We start from the raw sequence: 18,741 nt of genomic DNA on the forward strand, positions 1-18,741 counted from the left end.
GGGTATCCACAGGAAGATGACTTACGTCACCATCATGCGCACTGAAGCAGCAGGAGGTGCCGCCATTTTAAAGCAGCGGCGCGGCGCCATCTTAGGTCAGGGCCCCGCCATCTTGACTAAGGGCAGGGTGGCGCTCCCGCTCCTTTCTCCTCTGCTGTTGCCGGTGGGGCGGGGGCGACGGGGCGCAGCCACGGGCGGGGACGGCGACGAGCCCCGTTATCCCGCAAACAGGGCCCGTCAAAACTAACACAACCATCACCGCACACCCCCCCCCCGCCACACCCGTCATGGCGGCGCTCCCAGTGCTCCCCCCCCCCCCGCCACACCCGTCATGGCGGCGCTCCCAGTGCTCCCCCCCCCCCCCCCCCGCCACACCCGTCATGGCGGCGCTCCCAGTGCTCCCCCCCCCCCCGCCACACCCGTCATGGCGGCGCTCCCAGTGCTCCCCCCCCACCCCGCCACACCCGTCATGGCGGCGCTCCCAGTGCTCGCCCCCCCCGCCGCCACACCAAACATGGCGGCGCTCCCAGTGCTCCCCCCCCCCCCCCCCGCCACACCCGTCATGGCGGCGCTCCCAGTGCTCCCCCCCCCCCCGCCACACCCGTCATGGCGGCGCTCCCAGTGCTCCCCCCCCCCCCGCCACACCCGTCATGGCGGCGCTCCCAGTGCTCCCCCCCCCCCCCGCCACACCAAACATGGCGGCGCTCCCAGTGCTCCCCCCCCACCTCAGCCACAGCCATCATGGCCGACAACCCCAGGCTGGGAAGGAGGGACACGGCCTCTATAGAGGGGCGGTTGGTTTTATTGGGTCGCTCATGGCCGTGGGACTGAGTCCCCCGCCCCGCAGGGCCAACAGGCCCATCCTGCTGTCCCCGCACGCGTGTCCCTGTCCCGTCCACACCTGTCCCTGTCCCCCCCGTGCCCCCCCGCACCTGTCCCTGTCCCTGTCCGTCCCCGCGCCTCCACAGGCTCCTTCCCCTTGCCTCCCGTGTCCAGCGCCCCACGCCCGTCCCCATCGCCCCGTGCCGCCTCCCCCGGGGGTCACGCGGAGCTGGGGGTGACGCGGCCGTCGGTGGCCTCGCCCAGGGTGGCCGCCCACTCCTTCCTCTGGATGGTCCCCAGCTTCTCCTCGCGGAGATGCTGCCGCTCCTCCCGCGGGATCTTCACGGCGTGGTACTGCGGCACGGCCGGCGGCGCCGCGCGCGCCCGCCGGAAAAACCCCAGCTGAGGGGACAGCGCGGTCAGGGACCCGGGGACGCTGCGGCCTCAGGGACAGCACGGGCAGCGCCCGGCGGCCACGGCACCGACAGCGCGGGACCGCGTGGGAGCCCCAGAACCCGCGCGCCTCCCAGTCTGTGCACCGCAAACCATTGTACACCGCACGTCCCGGTTCGGGCACCGCAAACCATTGCACATCCCAGTCTGAGCACCACAAACCCGTGACTGTCCCGGTTCGGGCGTTGTGAACCCTTGCACGTCCCGGTTTGGATGTTCAAACCATGGCGCAATGCCCAGCAGCTCTGCAAACCGTTGCGTGTCCCGGTTTGGGCACCACAAACCATCGCATGTCCCAGTTTGGACATTCAAACCATCGCACAATTGTGCACCAGTGCTGCGAACCCTCGCAGAACCGCCCACCAGCTCTGCAAACCGTTGCACATCCCAGTTCGGGCACCGCAAATGCTCACACATCCCAGTTCGGGCACCGCAAACCCTCGCGCACCCCTGCACGGCCACGTCACCAGGCCTGGAGGGGACAAGCGGTGTCACCGCTCTCCCGCCCGCTGCTCCGCCGAGGGCTGCCGGCCCCGGTGTGCCCGGTGGTAGCTGGGGGGATAGCGGGACCCCTGGCCGCTCCGCTGGAAGAAGCCGCACTGGGGAGGGAGCGAGAGGGAGAGGTGGGCAAAGCCGGGCGGGTGGCGTGGCAAGGGGTGGCACAGGGTGGCACAGCGTGGTTGGGGTGACATGGCACATCTTGGGTGATGCGGCACAGCTGGGGTGGCATGGCGTGGTGTGGCACAGTGTGGCACAGCTGGGGTGGCACAGCGTGGCACAGGATGGCACAGAGTGACACAATGGCACGGCTGGGGTGTCACAGTGTGACACAGAATGGCATGGCGTGGTGTGGCACAGCTGGGGTGGCACAGTGTGGCACAGGATGGCGCAGAGTGACACAATGGCACGGCTGGGGTGTCACAGTGTGACACAGAATGGCATGGCTGGGGTGGCACAGCATGTCCAGGGGACCCAGCGCAGCACCAGGGGACACGGCACAGGGTGGCGCGGTGTGACACAGCATGACATGGCTGAGGTGGCACAGCACAGCACCAGGGGACATGGCAGGGGGTGGCACAGCACATCCAGGGGACCCACTGGCACAGGGAGGGGAGCCATCCCGCTGTCCCCGTCCCTCACCTTCCAGAGCACGCAGACCAGCAGGGCCAGGACGAGGCCGCCGGCCAGCGCGGCCAGCACGATGACCCACCAGGGCACGCCGCCCGCCACTGCCGCGCCGGGGTCCAGGTAGATGGTGACAGGGATCTGGGGACGGGAGGGCGGTCAGGGGACAGTGTGGGGGGCAGGGGGGGAACAGAGGGGGACAGACCTGGATGGCCGCGTCCTTCAGCACCAGGTTCTTGATGGAGGACGTCACCGACACACTGGCACGCACGATCAGCTCCACCGAGGTGACAGCCAGGTACTCCTGGGGTGGGAATCGGGGGGGCTGAGCCCCCTGTCCAGCCCCAGGGGGTCTGTCCCCATCCAGGGGGGTCTGTCCCCACCCCGGGGGTCTGTACCTCCAGGAAGGTGCCATTCCAGAGGCGGCCGCGGGCCGTCAGCACGGCTGCCCGCTCGAAGCTGGGCAGGGGACAGCGGAAGGACAGACAGCGTGCGGTGCCCTGGGCACAGTCCTGTGGGATGGGACAAGACGCTCAGAACACCCTGAGAGCGGGGGCACCCCAGCACTGGGTGTGCTGGAATGGGTGCACCCCACGAGCAGGAGCACCCCAGAGGCAGGGGCATCCCAGGAGTTGTGCACCCCAAAAGCGGGTGCTCCCCAGCATCAGCTGCCACCCAGCATCACAGGCACCCCAGGACTGCGTGCCCCCCCTCACCAGCGTGATGTTCCTCCTCCTCTCAGCAGGTGCCGGCACCCACCAGGACCCCGACTCAGGCGCCTCGGGGGGCGCAGCCTCTGGTGGCTCCTGGCAGGGCAAGGATGGGGATGGAGGGTTTGGGGGTGACAGGGATCCCCCACCCCAGCCACCCCACGGCTGTACCAGCGCCAGGCCCAGCGGGTTGGCAGGGGGGCTGCAGGGCACTCCCCGGCCCGGGGGGGCCGCCAGCTCCATGTGCAGGGGGTACAGGAGCCACTTCCCCGAGCGCAGCTCATGGGGCCACAGCAGCGTGAGGAAGGCAGAGCCCAGAGTCTTCAGCGACGGGCCCCGGTGGGACACCTGGAGGGGGCACGGGCTGTGAGAGGGGAATGGACCCCCCGGGTCACAGCCACCCCCGCACAGACCCCCGCCCAGGATGGACCCCCCCACCCCATGGCCCCTTCCTGTGTGGACCCCCCACACCTGCTACGGAGCCCCTCAACCAACCCCCCCCCCCGCACAGAGACCATCCCCGCCCCCCCAGTACGGGTTCCCCCCACCCCACGGCTGCCCCCCGAATGGAACCCCGACCCCCAGTACGGACCCCTCCAGCCCCCACGCTGGAGCGCAGAGCGGGAGCTTCGGGGCCACCACCCACGTGCCCCCCCAGCCCCCCGCAGTGTTCCCCCTGTCCTCCCCCCGGACCAGGTTTTGGGGACTCACCGTCACCTCGAAGCGCACGGCGCTGCCCACCTGGCTTTCCCGCCGCATCGCGCTCTCCCCCCGCACCACCCCCCCGAAGAAGAGCCGGGGCGGCACGGCCACGCTGCAGGGACAGCCGGGGGGTGTCATGGCGGTCCCTTTGCGGGCGCGGGGGGTCCCTAATGCCCCCCTCCCCGCTGAACTCACCCCGTCACCGAGAGCGGCAGCTCAATGACAACGCGGGCACGGGCCAGCACCGGCTCCAGCCCCGGCTGCTCGCTGATACTGGGGAGAATCGGGGGGGAGGTCAGCACCGCGCCCCCTCCCCCCACCTCGCAAAGCCCCCCGGCCCCCCCGGGCTCACGTGGACAGGGCCAGCTCCACCGCCAGGTCCGTGGTCTGGAGGGTGATGCCCAGGGTGCTGAGGATGAGGAAGAACCGCACCTGGGGGGCGGAGGGATGAAGGCTGAGGGGGCGGGGCGGGGATGGGGGGTCGCGGAGAGTGGAGGTGCCCCCACCTGCGCTCCACGTTTCAGGGGGTTCCCCAGCTCACACTCCACCTGCGAGCCGTTCTGGTTGGCGAGGCACAGCACCGGCTTGTCCTGGGGGGATGGGGAGCTGAGCCCCCGCTGCTGCTGGGGGTCCCGCCGCGCCCCAGACTCACCCCCTCCTGCACCCGCAGATCTGACTCTCCGCAGCACCCCCAGAGCCAGCCCCGTCCCTCCAGTGTCCCCAGGACCATCCCCGTCCCTTGGTACCCCCAGATCTGACCGCATCCCACCCTCCTAGCACCCCCAGCACCATCCCTGTCCCTCATCACCCCCAGATCGGACCCCAACCCCCCAGCACCATCTCCATCCCCCAGCATCCCCAGGACTGTCCCCGTCCCTCTGTCCCGAACACGCTCGGTAGCGCCCCCACCCAGGCTGCCCGCCCATCGTAGGGGCGCAGGGCGGAGTAGGGCAGCTCGGGGGGGAAGGTGACAATCAGCAGCGCCTCGTGCGCATCGTCCCCGTCCCGCTGCGGCTCCGCCGGGTCCGAGGGCAGGTTGGTGACATGGATCTCCAAGGCCACGTCCTTCTGGTCGCTCATGGAGAAGATGGCGGTGCCATCGTCACCCCTGGGGGCAGAGCCAACGTGAGACCCTTCGCCCTGGGGTGTCCCCAGCATTCCGTGGGGTGGGGACCCAGCCGCTGTCACCTGGGCAGGGGCAGGAACTCGGCATCCCCCAGGCGGGCGCAGAACTGGAAGTGGAGCTGGAGGTTGCTCTGGCAGATCTTGTCGTCCCCGCAGCCCTGCTTCAGGAAATGCACCTGGGGGGGACACGGCGGGGGGAGATGGGGACACCCCAGGCACCCCCCACGTGGGACAGCGCACCCCAGGCCCCCGGGAAGGAGTGGGGAACACGGCTGGGTCCCCACCTCGGTGCGGTGGCTGCTGGGCTGCTGGGGGCTGAGCACGGGTGACAGCGGGGGCAGGGCGGCCCCCCGGCGCTGCCGTGTGTCGTCGGTTCCCTGGATGCCATAAGCGAGGGTGACAGCGATGGGGCGCAGCTTGTCACGGATGTTGTCCTGCGGGCGGGGTGGGTAAGGGGGGCACGGTGGGATGGGATGGGGTGGGATGGAGAGAAAATGGGGACCGGGACATGGAAAGGGAGAGGAACAAGGATGAGAATAAGAATGGGGTTAAGAATAAGGATGGGGATGGAGATGAGGATGAGGATAAGGATAAAGAGAAGAAGAATAAAAAAGAAGATGAGGATAGGGATGGAAACGGGGATTAGGATGGGGACAGGGATGGACATGAGGACGAGGATGAGGGTAAGGGTAGGGATAAAGGATAAGGATGGAGACAGGCCCGGGGCCGGGGCCCCACCTGCAGCTGGAAAGTGGCCGTGGTGCAGGCACGGGCGCGCTGGCCGGGCAGCTCCAGCGTGTCCGAGAACTGGTGCTCGGGGTCCGAGGGCTGGCGGCCCAGGAAGGAGATGCGGGGGGGGTGGCCCAGCCGCCGCCGCTCTGTGTCAGCATCGAACACGTACTCCAGTACTGGGGGGGGAGAGGGACAGGCGCGATGGCGGGGGTCGTTCCCCTCCCACCCGGGGGGTTCCTGTCCCCCAGCAGCGCAGCCTGGGATCCCCCACGCTCACCGAGGCGGGGGCTGTAGCTGGCAGGACTGGCCGTGTAGCTGAAGCAGGCTTGCACATCCACGCTGGGGGGACACGGAGCAGGGGGTAAGACGCGAGGCAGCCACCCCCCGCTGTGTGCCCAGGGAGGGGAGGCTGCGGGGGTACCCACCAGACCCCCTCCTGGTGTCGGCAGTTGCTCTGCTCCAGGTCGATGTTGGGGGGGAGCAGGGACACATTCCTAGAGACGTGCACGACCGGCCGGGCCCTGCGGGGGGGGAAACGGGGCGTGCCAGGCTGGGCACCTCCACCGAGAGCATCCCGAGCCTTGTGCAGACCCGGCACTGGCCCCTGCACGGGAACCACAGCTGTGCCCGCATTTGGGGGGACAGCAGATGCTCAGGGACAGTGGATGCTTGGTGACAGGGGATGCCCCGGGACAGGGGGTGCTTGAGGAAGGGAGGGTGTCTGGGGAGGGGGTTGCTGGGGGACAAAGGATGCCCGGGGACAGGGGGTGCTTGCGGATGGGAGTGCTGAGGGATGCAGGATGCCCAGGTATACGGTATGCTCAGGGATGGGGATGCCCGGGGTGGGGGCAGCCCGGTTCGGGGGGGGCTGCCCGTGGCAGACACCCACCTGTAGAGCACGACGGAGTCAGAGAGGGACCCAACCAGCAGGTCGGGGTACAGGTTCCCATCCACGTCCAGCCCCCCCGACAGGGAGTATCCGAAGGCTGTCACCCCCACACCCTCCCCGTCCAGGACCTGGGGACAGGCCGGTGACACCGGGAAGCGGCGAGGTGTGATGGGCAATGCCACCCCCCACCCCATCCCCCCTCACCTGCGCCGGCTTCACCACAATGCCCAGGCTGCTGCCGTGGTAGATGTAGACCTTGCCAGCGCCATCGAAGGGGGCCCCCACCGCCAGGTCTGGGGGGGACAAGAGCAGGTGTGGGGCGGGGGGCAAGAGCAGGTGTGTGGGGGGGGTCCACTCCACCTCCCAGGACCCTCTATAAGATGCAGCCCCCTGGTGCAACCATCTCCCCCCTCAGCAGGATGTGGGCTGTGTCCCAGCCCACGGGGACCCCTCCCCAGGGCCCCCTGGCCCCTCACCTTCGAAGCCATCGTGGTTGAGGTCCCCGGCCGCGCTGAGGGCGATGCCGAACATGGAGCCGCAGGTGCCATTGAGGCGGAGGGGGGTGGCTGAGTCCCAGTGCCCCCCCGGGTTGATGTAGACGTACACGGCCCCCCCGATCTCCTCCTTGCGCTCGAAAAAGTGGGGGGCCCCCACCACCAGATCCATCCAACTGTGGGGACAGCAGGTCCGTCACCTGGCCCAGTAACAACCCATCCCGGCGCCCCGAGCCAGCGCGACCCCCGGGTGCCGTGGCTTGTTGGGGAAGGGGGCAAACTGCCATGGGGGGCGCATCCCCCCGAAATTCACCCGTCGCTGTTGAGGTCGAGGACGGCCAGGGCGTGTCCGAAGGCGGAGCTGAGCTGCGGGCCGGGCAGCACGGCCTCGGGGACCAGGCGGTTGGCGCTGTCGCGCCGCAGGATGACAACGGCCCCGGTGTGGTTGGCGCGGGGGGCGCCGGTGACAAAGCTGAGCTCGCGCCGCCGCGTCAGCCCCGCGCCCGAGTCCACCGAGAACCCTGCGGGGGGGGGAGGTTGGTGCCCACCCGGCCCCCCCCCGGCCGCCCACACTCGCCGTCTGTCCGTTTGTCCGTCTCTCTCTCTCTGCTTAAGCCCTTGGGGACACTGGTGCTTCGGTGTGGGAATGGGGCGGGGGGGAGCTCTGCTTATGCCTCAGTTTCCCTGCTCTGTGCTCCCTGGGTGCAGAGGCAGCTCCCCAGCTCTGGGCCAGTGGAAGCCAAGGGGGAGCAGAGGGGTGAGCAGGAACCAGCCACCCCCCCGCATTGTCAGAAGATTTTGATGAGAAAAAAGGAAGAGTTGGGGGCCAAAGCAGCAAGACACGGCGCAGAGCCGGGCAGCCCCCCTGCTGCAGAGAGCGGCAGAGCCCCGCCGCCGGGGGAGGGCAGGAGCCCCTTCCCTACATGCAGGGGTCACAGTGCCACCCACAGCCCCCCGAGCCCCCAGCAGGATGTGGCCACTGCCCGCTGCACGGGACCCCGCCCATGCAGAAACAAGCACACAGGGACAGCAGGGTGTGGGGGGCGGCATGCCAGGCTCTGCACCCCCGGCTCTGCACCCCCTGCTCCCCGGGCTCTGCCCCCGCCCCAGCCTGGCAGTGCCCCCCGCGGCCCCAGCACAGCGACAGGACACAGGATGGGGACAAGGACAGAGACGGGTGGGGACAAGGCAGCGCTGCCCACAGCAGGGACATGCACGTGTGGGGGGTGCAAAGATGGGTGCACAAGGTGGGGAGGCGATGCTGTGCATACAGAGGGAGGTGACATGGGGACCCACATGTGCGCACAAGGCCTAGCTGCAGGAGCTCCCCTGTCCCCTCATAGACACGGGGGACACACCACAGGACACAGCTCTGGGGAGGGTGGCACACGGGGACACCGGGGACACCGGCGCTTACGAACCCAAGTAGCTATTCTGGGCCACGTCACCGGCCACACCGGGGACCCTCTCGCCAGGCTCGGGGGTTTTGTAGACCAGCTGGTCAGGGTCTGAGCTATCAATGTTTGTCACAAACACCAGCCCTGTGTCACAGCCCCGGGTGGGACAGAAAGAGAGAGGGGGAGGTCAGGGGGGGCAGCACAGCCGGGGTGGGGGGCTGGAGCTGGGTGGTGAGGCCGTGGGGGTCCCGTGGGGGGCGCCCCTGTGCCATGCCCAGGCTCTGCCACCCCCGCCCCGTACCCAAGTAGCTGTTGGCGGGGACGGGGATGAGCGAGGGATCCTGGTCCTTCTCGCCCCCCGCCTCGTAGGGGCCGTCGTCGTAGCGCAGGAGGTCGAGAGAGCTCTGGTTGAGCAGCTCCACACGCAGGGTCCCTGCGGAGCGAGGGAGGGTGAGGGGGGTACACCCCCTGGGGACTCTCCTGCTGCCTGGGGACGGCGGGGGGGCACTGGAGATGGCCCACAGCGCTGCACTGGGCTGGCACCTATAGCATGCTCACAAATACGTATGTGCTCACTCACACCCATGCTTGCACCTGTAGCCTGCTTACACACGTGTTCACCCTCACCTGCATACATGCACACTCACGCAGCATGCACAGACACGCGTGTGCTCACACACAGCATGCACATGTGCCCACACCTATAACGTGCACGCAGCCACATGCTCACACCTATAGCACACCCACACACAGGCACCCGCGGGCTCGCACTCCACGTTTGCACACCCCTCACGCGTGCACACCCGCCCTGGCAGGAACACGCACCCCCTCGTCTGCACACACCAACCCAGGCAGGAACACGCACCCACACATGTGCACACCCACCCCACACAGCCCAGCACCCCCTCCCACCCCCAGCCCCCCTCTGACCCCCCTCACCCTTCCAGTTGTAGGTGCCGGGGGCCCCGAAGAGGATGTAGTGCTGGTCGGGGCTGAAAGCGGCTGCCAGACCCTGCTGGCAGGACCCAAAGCGGTCGTGGCCCTGCGGCCGCCCCTGGCAGAACTTCCACTCGCCGCCATCCAGCTCGTCACGCACCCGCAGGTCCTGGCTCAGCACGAAGCAGCGCCCGATCACATCCCGCGTCTCCAGTGGCTGCTGCACCCGGTGCCGCGCTTCGTACAGGTGGGCGCAGGTCTGGGTGGTGGGGGAAGGAGGGAGTCAGGGGGTGCCGGGGACCCCCCGTGGTGCAGCTCTCAGCGCTGTCCCCCCGGCGCTCACCACGATCTTGCCGCCGGCACCTTGGCTCTTCACGCTCACCCCCAGCCACTGGTTCTCTTTGCTCTCCCGCTGCAGGTCAACTGTTGGGGACAGGAGTGTCAGCCCCGCCGGGATCCCCCCCCTCAAAGGGATGGGGAACCCCCCCAAGGATGGGGAGGCCCCCCCAGGTGCACAGCTCACCTCCCTCGTCGATGGGCACCCGCCAGCAGTCGGAGAGCTCAGGGGTCAGCGGGCAAGCAAAGAGCCCCCCGGTCCGGTTGGCACCTTGGCCAGGCAGCGCCAGCGCTTGGGGGGCCCCCACCAGCAGCCTGGTCACGGCAGGGACCTCCCCATCAGGGTATGGGTTGGGAGCAGCACCCCCCATGAGCCCCAGCCCTGGATTTGCACACCTGTGGTGCTGGGTTTGCACACCTGACCCCCCCGTCCCTGCCGCCAGCACCCATGGGAGCATCCCCACCGCCCCCATGCAGCTGTCCCCACGCCCCCGCCCCGATTTCGCGCTGTGGCAGTGCCAGCCCTCCCCCCCGCCACCAAGCAGCTGCAGCCATCCCCAGGCCTCGGCTGCCGCTTGCACCACGGGTGGGCAGGGAGGGGGCACAGGAGGTGACGCACACCTGGACCTCCCCACTCCTGCCTGCGCCCTTGTTCCACCCCCCTTGGTGCAGCAGGGTTGGGGGCACCCTGACCCCCATCCAGAACCCCCCACTCCTCCCTGGGGCGGCTCGCTCCTCTCTCAGACGAGTGCCATGCTGCTGGTGCAACCTGGTGGCTGGAGGGGAACCTGCAGCCACCCCCTGCCCCTGTCCCTGCGGGACAGTGGCCTCAGGACGCCAGGGAGCCCCAGGGGGTGGCGGGGAGGCAGAGCCGGTAAAAATAAACTGGAATTCACTCAAAATAACCCAGCGGCAACATGTCCAAAAAAGGAGGGAGCCGGCACAGGAGCGCACCCCGCACCAGGGGACACTGTCGGGGTGCCAGGGGATCGTGTCAGGAGCCTGTGGGGACAAACCTGTCCCTGAGCCGGGCTGTGGACCAGAGGGGATGGGCAGTGGGACAGCGGAACAGTGGCAGTGGGACAGAGCCCAGCGTGGTGCCGGCAGCTCCGCCAACACCTGCTCTGGCGCTGGGGACCCAAAATGTCCCCCCCCGGACACCAAGAATGTGGCGGGGGCGGCTGCTGCAGCGGGGGCGGCTGCAGCTGGCGCCACCAGGCTGGCGGGGGGACGGGGACACGAAGCAGTCACTCAGGGTGGCAGGGACAGTGGCTGCGGGGAGGGGCAGGTGACAGCGACCCTGGGACCTGTCCGCTGCGGGGGTCCCCACCATGGAGACCCCCCCGGAGCCATGGGGACACAGGGGACACAAGGGATGGTGTCCATGTGGGACACGGGGCACGCAGGGGCTGGGGTCCGTGGGGGACACGGGCCACGCAGGGGCTGGGGTCCATGGGGGACACGGGGGACATCGGTGGTGGCCGGCAGGCGTTTGCCAGCGCAGCAGGCACGGGGGAGGTGGTGGGCACGGCTTGGGGGTGGGGGCACGGCCGGGGGGGGTCTCTGCACCCGATCCCCTCCCCTCAGCTCTTGCTGAGTGATGCAGCAGCGGTGGCAGCGACAAGTCCCTGTCCCCTCGGGTCTGCAGCCCAGTTGGGGTCTCAGCACCCCAAAAGCGGGGGAGTGGGGGAGATCCAGTCCCGGGGAGCGGCGGGGTGGGGGGCGCTGCCGGTCCCCAGCTCAGCGAGCGAGGGAGGACACAGACGCGAGGAGGTGACACAGAGCCAAGCTGGTGACACAGCGCGGAGTGCGGGGACCCGACGCGGGGCCATCCCAGCGTTGCGGCGGGGGGATCCGCCGGTCCCAGAGCTCCCCAACTCCACGGGCCCCCCAACTCACCAGCCGGCGGGCTCGGGGCTGAGCTGGCGGTGCAGAGCCACGGCCACGCCGAACAGGCTGCCCTTGTCGCCGTCCTTCAGCAGCGAGCTGGCGGCGTCCAGGTTGAAGGCAGCGCCGGGCAGCAGCCGCAGGCAGAGCCAGGGCAGGCAGAGCCAGGGCAGGCACGGCCCCCACAGCCCCCGCGGCGCCCCCATCCCGCCGCTCCGCCGACCCCCCGGCCCCGGCAGCGCGGGACAGCGCGGGAGAACCGGCCCGGCCCCGCCCCGCCCGCCGCGGGTGGGTCACACCGGGTGGCACCTCCCGGGTGGCTCCGCCCGGGGAATGACCAGAGCGGGCTGGGGGACGGGGGGAGGCGCACCCGCTGCACCACATAGCACAGGGCGTGGGAACCAGCACCCCCCGCACCCCCCTGCACTGTGGGTGCACCCATCACCCCACACTGCACCCCACAGTGCAGTGTGCTTCACCCCATATCGCACCCCACATCGGACACTGCACCCCACATCACAGTGCATGGCACCCAGCACCCCATATTGCACCCCACGCTGCACCACCCCCATACTGCAGCTCATGGCACCTCCAGCAACACCCCAAAACTTCAATACCCCAACACCCCACCCCTGCAGTGATACCCAAACCTGACGCCCCAAAACCCCCACAGTGACCCCCCCCCCCCGGGGACAGTTTCCCACCCCAGAGGCTCCTCAGCTCATGGGGACACGATGGGGTGACAATGGGGGGACAAGGACAGCAGGGCTGAGTCCCGGGGGAACACGTGGGGGGCAGGAAAGGGGGGGCCCGTCATATTTTCCACCCCGCTGGTTATTTTTAACCGCTCTCCAAAGGCCTCTGGAGAAATTCGGGAGCTGGGGGGGGGGAGGAGGGCGTGTGAGCCAGCTCCTGCCCCCCAAACTCCTCCTCCTCCTGCACGGGGGGGAACAAGGTCAAGGCCAGGAGGGTCTGTGCCCCCCCCCCCAGTTGACCCCCCACCCCCTGTCCTGGCAGCCACCCAGCCCTCCCCATGCTCACCCCCTTTTTCCCTCTTTCTCAGCCCAAAATCCCCGCGTGGGAAAGGGCCAAGTGACAGACACGGGGCCGGGTCTCCAGAGCGGGGCGGGGGGGCGGGCTCAGCCTCCGGCCACCCTCCCCAGCTCCATCACATCCCCCAAGGAAGAGGACAGCAGTTGGATGAAGAGAAAAAAAGGTGGTTTGCCTAAAAATAAACCCAGAATTTGGGGGCCTGGTGCTGCCCCTCGGCAGAGGGGACCCCAGGAAATCTGATCAGGTTCAGCACAGGGAGCGTTTTTCTCCCCCCGGCACGACGTATGAAGGGTTTTAATGGCTGGGGGGATGGGAAATGGGGGGCTCTGGAGCTGAAAACTCCTTGTTGGGCGAATTCTCTTTGCTCCAAACCCCTGAGCTCCCACCATCCACACCCTGCGCCCCCCCGCCCCGCAGGGGGTCACCCCAAAGCTCCCCAGCTGGGAAGCAGCTTCATTCCAGCTGAAGGAAGGGCAGGAACTGGGATTTTGGGAGCGGCGCCTCGTCCCTGCGATCACCAAAAAGCCCTCAAACACACCCAAAAAACGGCAGCTGCCCCACCCCCGGCACCCCCCCACGCCCTCGTTAGCCTGGCGCACTCATTAGCTAACGACGGAAACACCGAGATCAGCTCCTCCGCCCGGCACGGCTCGTTCACGGCACCGGAGCAGGACCGGGGCGGTCACTGTCACCCGTTTTATTTGTTTCCGGGCACGTTTCACACGCCGGTGCCGGAGCCACAGCCGAGGCTCCTCCGGGGCCCCCAGGGGGTGACAAAGGGACCTTCGCAGGGTCTGCGGGGAGAATCGGGTTGGGACGGAAGAACCGATGGGATGAATTTGGCGCTCCCGCCACCCCTGACCTGGCAGCGCACCCCAGACCCAGGGACCCGATAGCCCCCACACAAGCCCCTATAAACCTCTATCCGAGCCTGAGGGGCTCAGCCCCTACGGCCCCCAGTGGGACTCTACAGCCCACCCAGCCTGGCCCCTATGGCCCCCTGACACCTATAGCACTCACCCGGGCTCTTACAGACACCTATAGAGCCCTACCCGGGCCCCCAGAGCCACCCGGGGCCGCCAGCTCAGCCCCTACAGACCACTCGGCTACCTGTACCCGCCAGCTCAACCCCCACAGCCCGGTTGTTATGGCCCCTTATAGCCCCTATAGGCACCGGGAGGCGGGGCGAGTCACGCGGCGCGGTCACGTGGCGAGGGAGGGCTGGTCACGTGGCGAGGGAGGGGCGGTCACGCGGCGGTCACGTGCCGCCATGCTGTCCCGGCTGCTGAAGGAGCACCAGGCCCGACAGAGCGAGCGGCGGGAGCTGCAGGGTGAGCCCGCCCCCCGTCCCCATGGCAACCGGCCTTCCCATTGGCGGCAGGAGCTGCCACTCACCGCGGGCGCGCTTTTCATTGGTCAGCAGCGCTGTCTGCCAAGGCGGAAGTGGGGGGGACAGTCGCGGCGTGGTGGCGAGTGATGTCACCGTCCCACACGCTGACGTCACGCAGCGCCCCGCTGGCGGGGGGAGGGGAAGCAGGGCGGGTTTGGGGGGTCCCGCCGGCCCTTCATGGCCGCGTCCCCCCCGCGCAGAGCGGCGGCGCAGGGAGGCGATCGCGGCCGCCACCCGCCTCACCGAGGCCCTGGTCGATCATCTCAACGTGGGGTGAGGCCCGGAGCCCCCAAAACACCCCCAGCTCCCCTTCCGAGGCCCCCCCAACCCCCCCAGAACCCACAGGCCCCTTCCCCCAATACCTCCTAGCTGGGGGACCGCCCCAAACCCCCTCCAGGGAGCCCCTCCAGCTGGAGACCCTCTGAACCGCCTCCCCAGCCCGTTTTTACTTCTGGAAGCCCCAGTGACGGACCCCCCCCCTACCCCCCGCCCTGCAAGCCCTGCTGCCCCTTCCCTGCAAACCCCAAACAGGACCCCTCCTAAACCCCATCCAGGGACCCCCTTTCCCTGTAAAACCCCAGCCTGGGCCCCCCTGAACTCCTTGGGCCCCTCTCCCCTCCCCCCCCCCTCCAACCCCCCCACCCTGGAGCCACTAGGGCGGGACCCCACCCCCCCCCTTTTGTGTTCCCGTGTGCCCCCCCGTGTGTGTCCCCCCACCCAGGGTGGCCCAGGCCTATGTAAACCAGCGGAAACTGGACCAGGAGGTGAAGACGCTGCAGGTGCAGGCGGCCCAGTTTGCCAAGCAGACAGGGCAGTGGATCACCATGGTGGAGAACTTCAACCAGGCTCTCAAGGTGGGGGTCCCGTGTGCCCCCCCAATAAGCACCGGCAGGGGGGCCCCCCCGCACCCCTGGCTGCAATTTCCCTCTGGGACACACAGAGAAGCAGCCCCGTGGGTACCCAGGGTGTCCCAGACACCCATGGGATGCTGGAGAGAAGTGGGTAGGGAGGTGGGACCCCCCACACAAATCCTGCTGACAACCCCCCCGTCCTGGCAGGAGATCGGTGACGTGGAGAACTGGGCGCGCAGTATTGAGATGGACATGCGGACCATCGCCACCGCCCTGGAGTACGTCTACAAGGGGCAGCTCCAGCCCTCCTGCTCCTGAGACCTCCCCCGGGCCCCCCCGGCCCTCCAGGACCCCTTGGCAGATAAACGCCCCCATGGCTGCAGCGCCACAGCAGCTCCTGGCCCCTCAGGACGCCCTGCCCCAGTGCTGCTGAGGGGGCAGAATAAAGCAGAATAAAGTGGTTGTGCAAAGCGGGGGCCCCTGGGCTGACCCCCCCCTAAGCCTCCTCATCCTCTTTAGCGCTTACCCTGGCTCTGAGGCCCCTTTTTTCTCCCGGACAAAGGGACTGTTCTGGGCTGGGAGGGCTCTAATCCCCCTGTGGGGGGGAAGTTCAGCCCCCCCAGCTCCCTGGGGAGGGATAAGGGGGGTTCTGCGTGCCCTGGGGGGGGAGGGCTTTCCCTCCATCAGGGGCTCCTCCATGATGAAGGACCCCCAACAAGGCGAGGGGTGTCCCAGGGACACCCCCCCCCGTCTGGCTGTGGCCCCCCCGCCAGGATTTGGCCAAGCGTGACCTTTGGCAGCGGCTCTGCCCCGGCGCAGGGGGAGGAGTGGCCGCGGCCCCCCCGGTGCATTCAGCCTCCACCGCCACAGCCGCTGGACCTTCTGCCCCGTGAAGGTACCCGGGGAGGGTTTTGGGGGTGGGGGGGATGCCCCTCTGTACCCCCAGCCTACTGGGGGGATGCAGCAGCCCCCACTGGGGTGCGGTGGGATGAGTTTGTTGGGTCTCGTGCACTTTGGGCAGGGGGCGACTGTTTGTCCCATGTCCCGCTCCTGTCCTGGCCCAGGGGACTTTGGGGTGTCCTCACATCGCCCCCCCAGGGTGGGGAGAAGTGGGGGCTGCTGCCCCTTTTTGTGTGTGTGTGTGGGGTCAGTGTGGATCCCCCCATCCCACCTGCACAGGAGGGAGCGGGAGGTTTGTAACTGCACTGCTGGGAGCAAAGGGGGGCCCTGACACCCCCAAAAAACACTGAGATGGGGGTGATATGCCATGCCCCCCATGGGCTTCCTTATCGGGAGGGACATAGGGGGTCCCAGACACAGTGGTGACAGTAATGTCCGCACACAGGTCAGGGGCAGAGGGCACCCAGGGTTATCGCTGCCCGGGGGGGGAGGGACACAGGGTTAAACTATGGGCGCGGCAGCAGCTGGGACCCCCCCCAGTGCTGCCGCGCTGGATCCCAGCCAAGCGCTGACGCACAGGCCCAGTTAATCCCAGCACGGCCGTGCTGGCCCAGTGTGGGGGGGGGTCAGTGGGAGAGGGAACAGGACCAGGGGGCACAAGGTCCCACCCTGGGGGGGATGATGTGGGGTGTTACTCCCCCACCACGGGGCAGGGACCCCTGCCCAGTGTCCCCCACGGCTCCGAGACCCATGTGGGACAAAGGTGGGGGTCAATCCTCAAATCTGCCTGTTTTCCCACCTTGGGGGGAGTCTGACCCCCATGGTGGTGGGCAGGATATTGGGGGAGCTCTGACCCCCATAGAGTCCTGTATTTGGGGGGTCCCCTACACAGGGAGGGGCTGGTGATTCCCCCAAGAGCCTGGTTCAGTTTGGGGGGTGTCACGAGGTGCTGTCACACCCCAAACCACCCGAGTACCCGCTCCCTTCAGGCCCCCAGCATGTGGCTGTACATCTTACTGGCCGCACTGGCGTGGGCGCTGGGCTGGCTGGTGCGGGACCGCCAGACCCTCCCCACGGTGACCGACAAGCACGTCTTCATCACGGGCTGCGACAGCGGCTTTGGCCACCTGCTGGCCCGCCGGCTGGCCCAACGCGGCTACCGGGTGCTGGCCGCCTGCCTGACCCCCGCAGGGGCTGAGGGGCTGCGGCGGGGCTGCCACGGCCACCTCCGCACCACCCTGCTCGATGTCACCCGGCCCGACAGCATCCGCCGGGCCGTGGAGTGGGTGCAGGGGGAGGTGGGGGAGAAAGGTGAGGGGGGGCAGGGGGGGACGTGGGGGGGATGGGAGGAGGGAGGGGGGGCCATGGCAGGTTGCGGGAGGAGCAAAGGGGGTGATGGGGGGGTCCAAGGGGACGGGGTGGCAGGAGGGGACCTGGGGAAGGGGACATGGGGACCTGGGGAGGGGGATGTGGGGTCCCCATGGGGTCCCGGGGAGGGGGGGAGGTGGCACAGGATGGGATCTAGGGAGGGGGATGTGTGGTCCTAGGGGGTCAGGATAGGACCCAGGGGGTGGCTGGCGGGCTGGAAAATGTGGTGTTCCAGGGGTTGATGGGGCATCCCAGGGGAAGTGGGGGGACAGGATGGGACCTGGGGAGGTGCTGGGGAGGATGGGGCCTGGGTGGGACCAGGGACACACAAGAGGGGACCGTGGCCACCTCCCATGTCGCCTTCAGGCCTCTTTGGGCTGGTGAACAATGCGGGGGTGGCCAACCCCATCGGCCCCACGGAGTGGATGTCCCCCGAGGACTACCGGGGGGTGATGGCTGTCAATGCCTTCGGCGTCATCGAGGTGACGCTGGCGTTCCTGCCGCTGCTCAAGCGGGCGCGTGGCCGCGTGGTCAACACCTCCAGTGTCCTCGGTCGCCTCTCGGCCAACGGTGGTGGCTACTGCATCTCCAAATATTGCATTGAGGCCTTTTCTGACAGTCTGCGGTGGGTGCTGAACCCCCACCTCCAGCCACCCACAGCCCCCCCAAGCCCTGGTGCTGATGGGTGTCACCCCACAGGAGGGACATGTACCACTTTGGTGTCAAGGTCAGCATCGTGGAGCCTGGGTTCTTCAAGACGGCCGTGACCAACCTGGAGAGCATTGAGGGGTCCCTGCGGCAGCTCTGGGAGCGCCTGCCCCCTGAGACGCGGCGCAGCTACGGCGAGGAGTTCTTCCAGCAGTGTGAGCAGGGGCGGTGCTGCCTCAGTTTACCCTGGGTGCCTGGACCCCCCTTCCCTTCCTGCACCTCCCAGACCTGAAGGTGCTGAGTGGGGGCACCCACTGCCTCAGTTTCCCCCACCTGCCGGCTGCCTGTCCCTGCCCGACCCCCCATTTCCTGCCTGAACCCCCCAATTCCCAGCCTGAACCCCCCAGACCTCAAGGTACTGAGTGGGGGCATCCCCTGCCTCAGTTTCCCCCGCCCACTGGCTGCCTGTCCCTGCCTGACCCCCTCATTCCCTTCCTGCACCTGCCCTCCCAGACCTCAAGGTGCAGCGGCTGATCATGAACTTCATCTGCGACGGGGACCTGTGCAAGGTGACGAGCTGCATGGAGCACGCGCTGGGGGCACGACACCCCCGCACCCGCTATAGCGCCGGCTGGGACGCCAAACTGCTCTGGCTGCCCGCGTCCTACCTACCCGCCTGCCTGGTGGACCTGGCGTTGGCCATCATCCTGCCCAAGCCGGCCCAACGCGTCCGCTAGGCTTCCCCCTGTGCCCCCTCCGGGATGCTGGATCCCCCCCCGGGGTGCTGGACCCACCCTCAAGCTGCCAATAAACCACCCGTGCCGTGAAAACCATCATCTGCTGGTGCTGGTCCTGTGTCCCCACAGGGTCTGGAGACAGTTGGTGGCATTGCCAGGGCACATGGGGACCCCCAGATCCCACTG

At 68.4% G+C, this 18,741-nt stretch overlaps 3 protein-coding genes across 7 annotated transcripts; 2 read left to right on the plus strand and 1 right to left on the minus strand.

The window, feature by feature from the left end:
- Window positions 1–940: 940 nt before the first annotated feature.
- Window positions 941–11,822, minus strand: LOC309450713 (integrin alpha-7-like). Of its 5 annotated transcripts, XM_082073771.1 has the most exons (27): window positions 11,621–11,822; window positions 9,909–10,036; window positions 9,729–9,808; window positions 9,389–9,644; window positions 8,751–8,882; window positions 8,474–8,593; window positions 7,366–7,573; window positions 7,035–7,228; window positions 6,763–6,851; window positions 6,559–6,686; window positions 6,095–6,190; window positions 5,947–6,008; window positions 5,676–5,845; window positions 5,222–5,371; window positions 5,001–5,113; window positions 4,722–4,920; window positions 4,319–4,402; window positions 4,165–4,244; window positions 4,008–4,085; window positions 3,822–3,924; window positions 3,282–3,458; window positions 3,117–3,206; window positions 2,799–2,912; window positions 2,606–2,704; window positions 2,416–2,541; window positions 1,724–1,874; window positions 1,086–1,224 (listed from the first exon to the last, which is right to left on the minus strand). In XM_082073771.1, exons 1-26 carry the CDS (start codon window positions 11,812–11,814, stop codon window positions 1,767–1,769), a joined length of 3,378 nt encoding a protein of 1,125 aa, XP_081929897.1. In that variant the 5' UTR covers window positions 11,815–11,822; the 3' UTR covers window positions 1,086–1,224; window positions 1,724–1,766. The 5 variants fall into 5 exon arrangements, with proteins under 5 accessions (XP_081929895.1, XP_081929899.1, XP_081929898.1 ...); XM_082073769.1 differs by lacking the exon at window positions 1,724–1,874 and having other exon boundaries at window positions 941–1,224; XM_082073770.1 differs by having other exon boundaries at window positions 1,083–1,874.
- Window positions 11,823–13,890: 2,068 nt separating this feature from the next.
- LOC309450596 (biogenesis of lysosome-related organelles complex 1 subunit 1) lies at window positions 13,891–15,427 on the plus strand. Its single transcript, XM_082073565.1, has 4 exons — window positions 13,891–13,992; window positions 14,252–14,324; window positions 14,773–14,905; window positions 15,110–15,427. Exons 1-4 carry the CDS (start codon window positions 13,932–13,934, stop codon window positions 15,218–15,220), a joined length of 378 nt encoding a protein of 125 aa, XP_081929691.1. The 5' UTR covers window positions 13,891–13,931; the 3' UTR covers window positions 15,221–15,427.
- Window positions 15,428–16,800: 1,373 nt separating this feature from the next.
- Window positions 16,801–18,647, plus strand: LOC309450602 (retinol dehydrogenase 5-like; the record flags this gene model as incomplete). The annotated part of the gene is made up of 4 exons (XM_082073573.1): window positions 16,801–17,113; window positions 17,537–17,795; window positions 17,870–18,033; window positions 18,332–18,647. The coding sequence occupies 4 exons, from the start codon at window positions 16,801–16,803 to the stop codon at window positions 18,553–18,555; spliced, it is 960 nt and encodes a 319-aa protein (XP_081929699.1). The 3' UTR covers window positions 18,556–18,647.
- Window positions 18,648–18,741: the final 94 nt, after the last annotated feature.

The sequence above is a fragment of the Streptopelia decaocto genome, assembly GCF_964273445.1.
Source record: "Streptopelia decaocto genome assembly, chromosome: 27".
Lineage (NCBI taxonomy): Eukaryota > Metazoa > Chordata > Aves > Columbiformes > Columbidae > Streptopelia > Streptopelia decaocto.

Bases quoted from the DNA above. Each gene is read 5' to 3' on its own strand.
- LOC309450713 (XM_082073769.1), bottom strand. From the start codon at position 11,814: ATGGGGGCGCCGCGGGGGCTGTGGGGGCCGTGCCTGCCCTGGCTCTGC. The intron at 10,037-11,620 runs GTGAGTTGGGGG...TGCCGTGACCAG, and splicing joins AGCCCCGAGCCCGCCGGCTG to GCTGCTGGTGGGGGCCCCCC. The intron at 6,852-7,034 runs GTGAGGGGCCAG...TGTCCCCCCCAG, and splicing joins CAACCACGATGGCTTCGAAG to ACCTGGCGGTGGGGGCCCCC.
- LOC309450596 (XM_082073565.1), top strand. From the start codon at position 13,932: ATGCTGTCCCGGCTGCTGAAGGAGCACCAGGCCCGACAGAGCGAGCGG. The intron at 14,325-14,772 runs GTGAGGCCCGGA...CCCCCCACCCAG, and splicing joins GTCGATCATCTCAACGTGGG to GGTGGCCCAGGCCTATGTAA. The intron at 14,906-15,109 runs GTGGGGGTCCCG...CCGTCCTGGCAG, and splicing joins ACTTCAACCAGGCTCTCAAG to GAGATCGGTGACGTGGAGAA.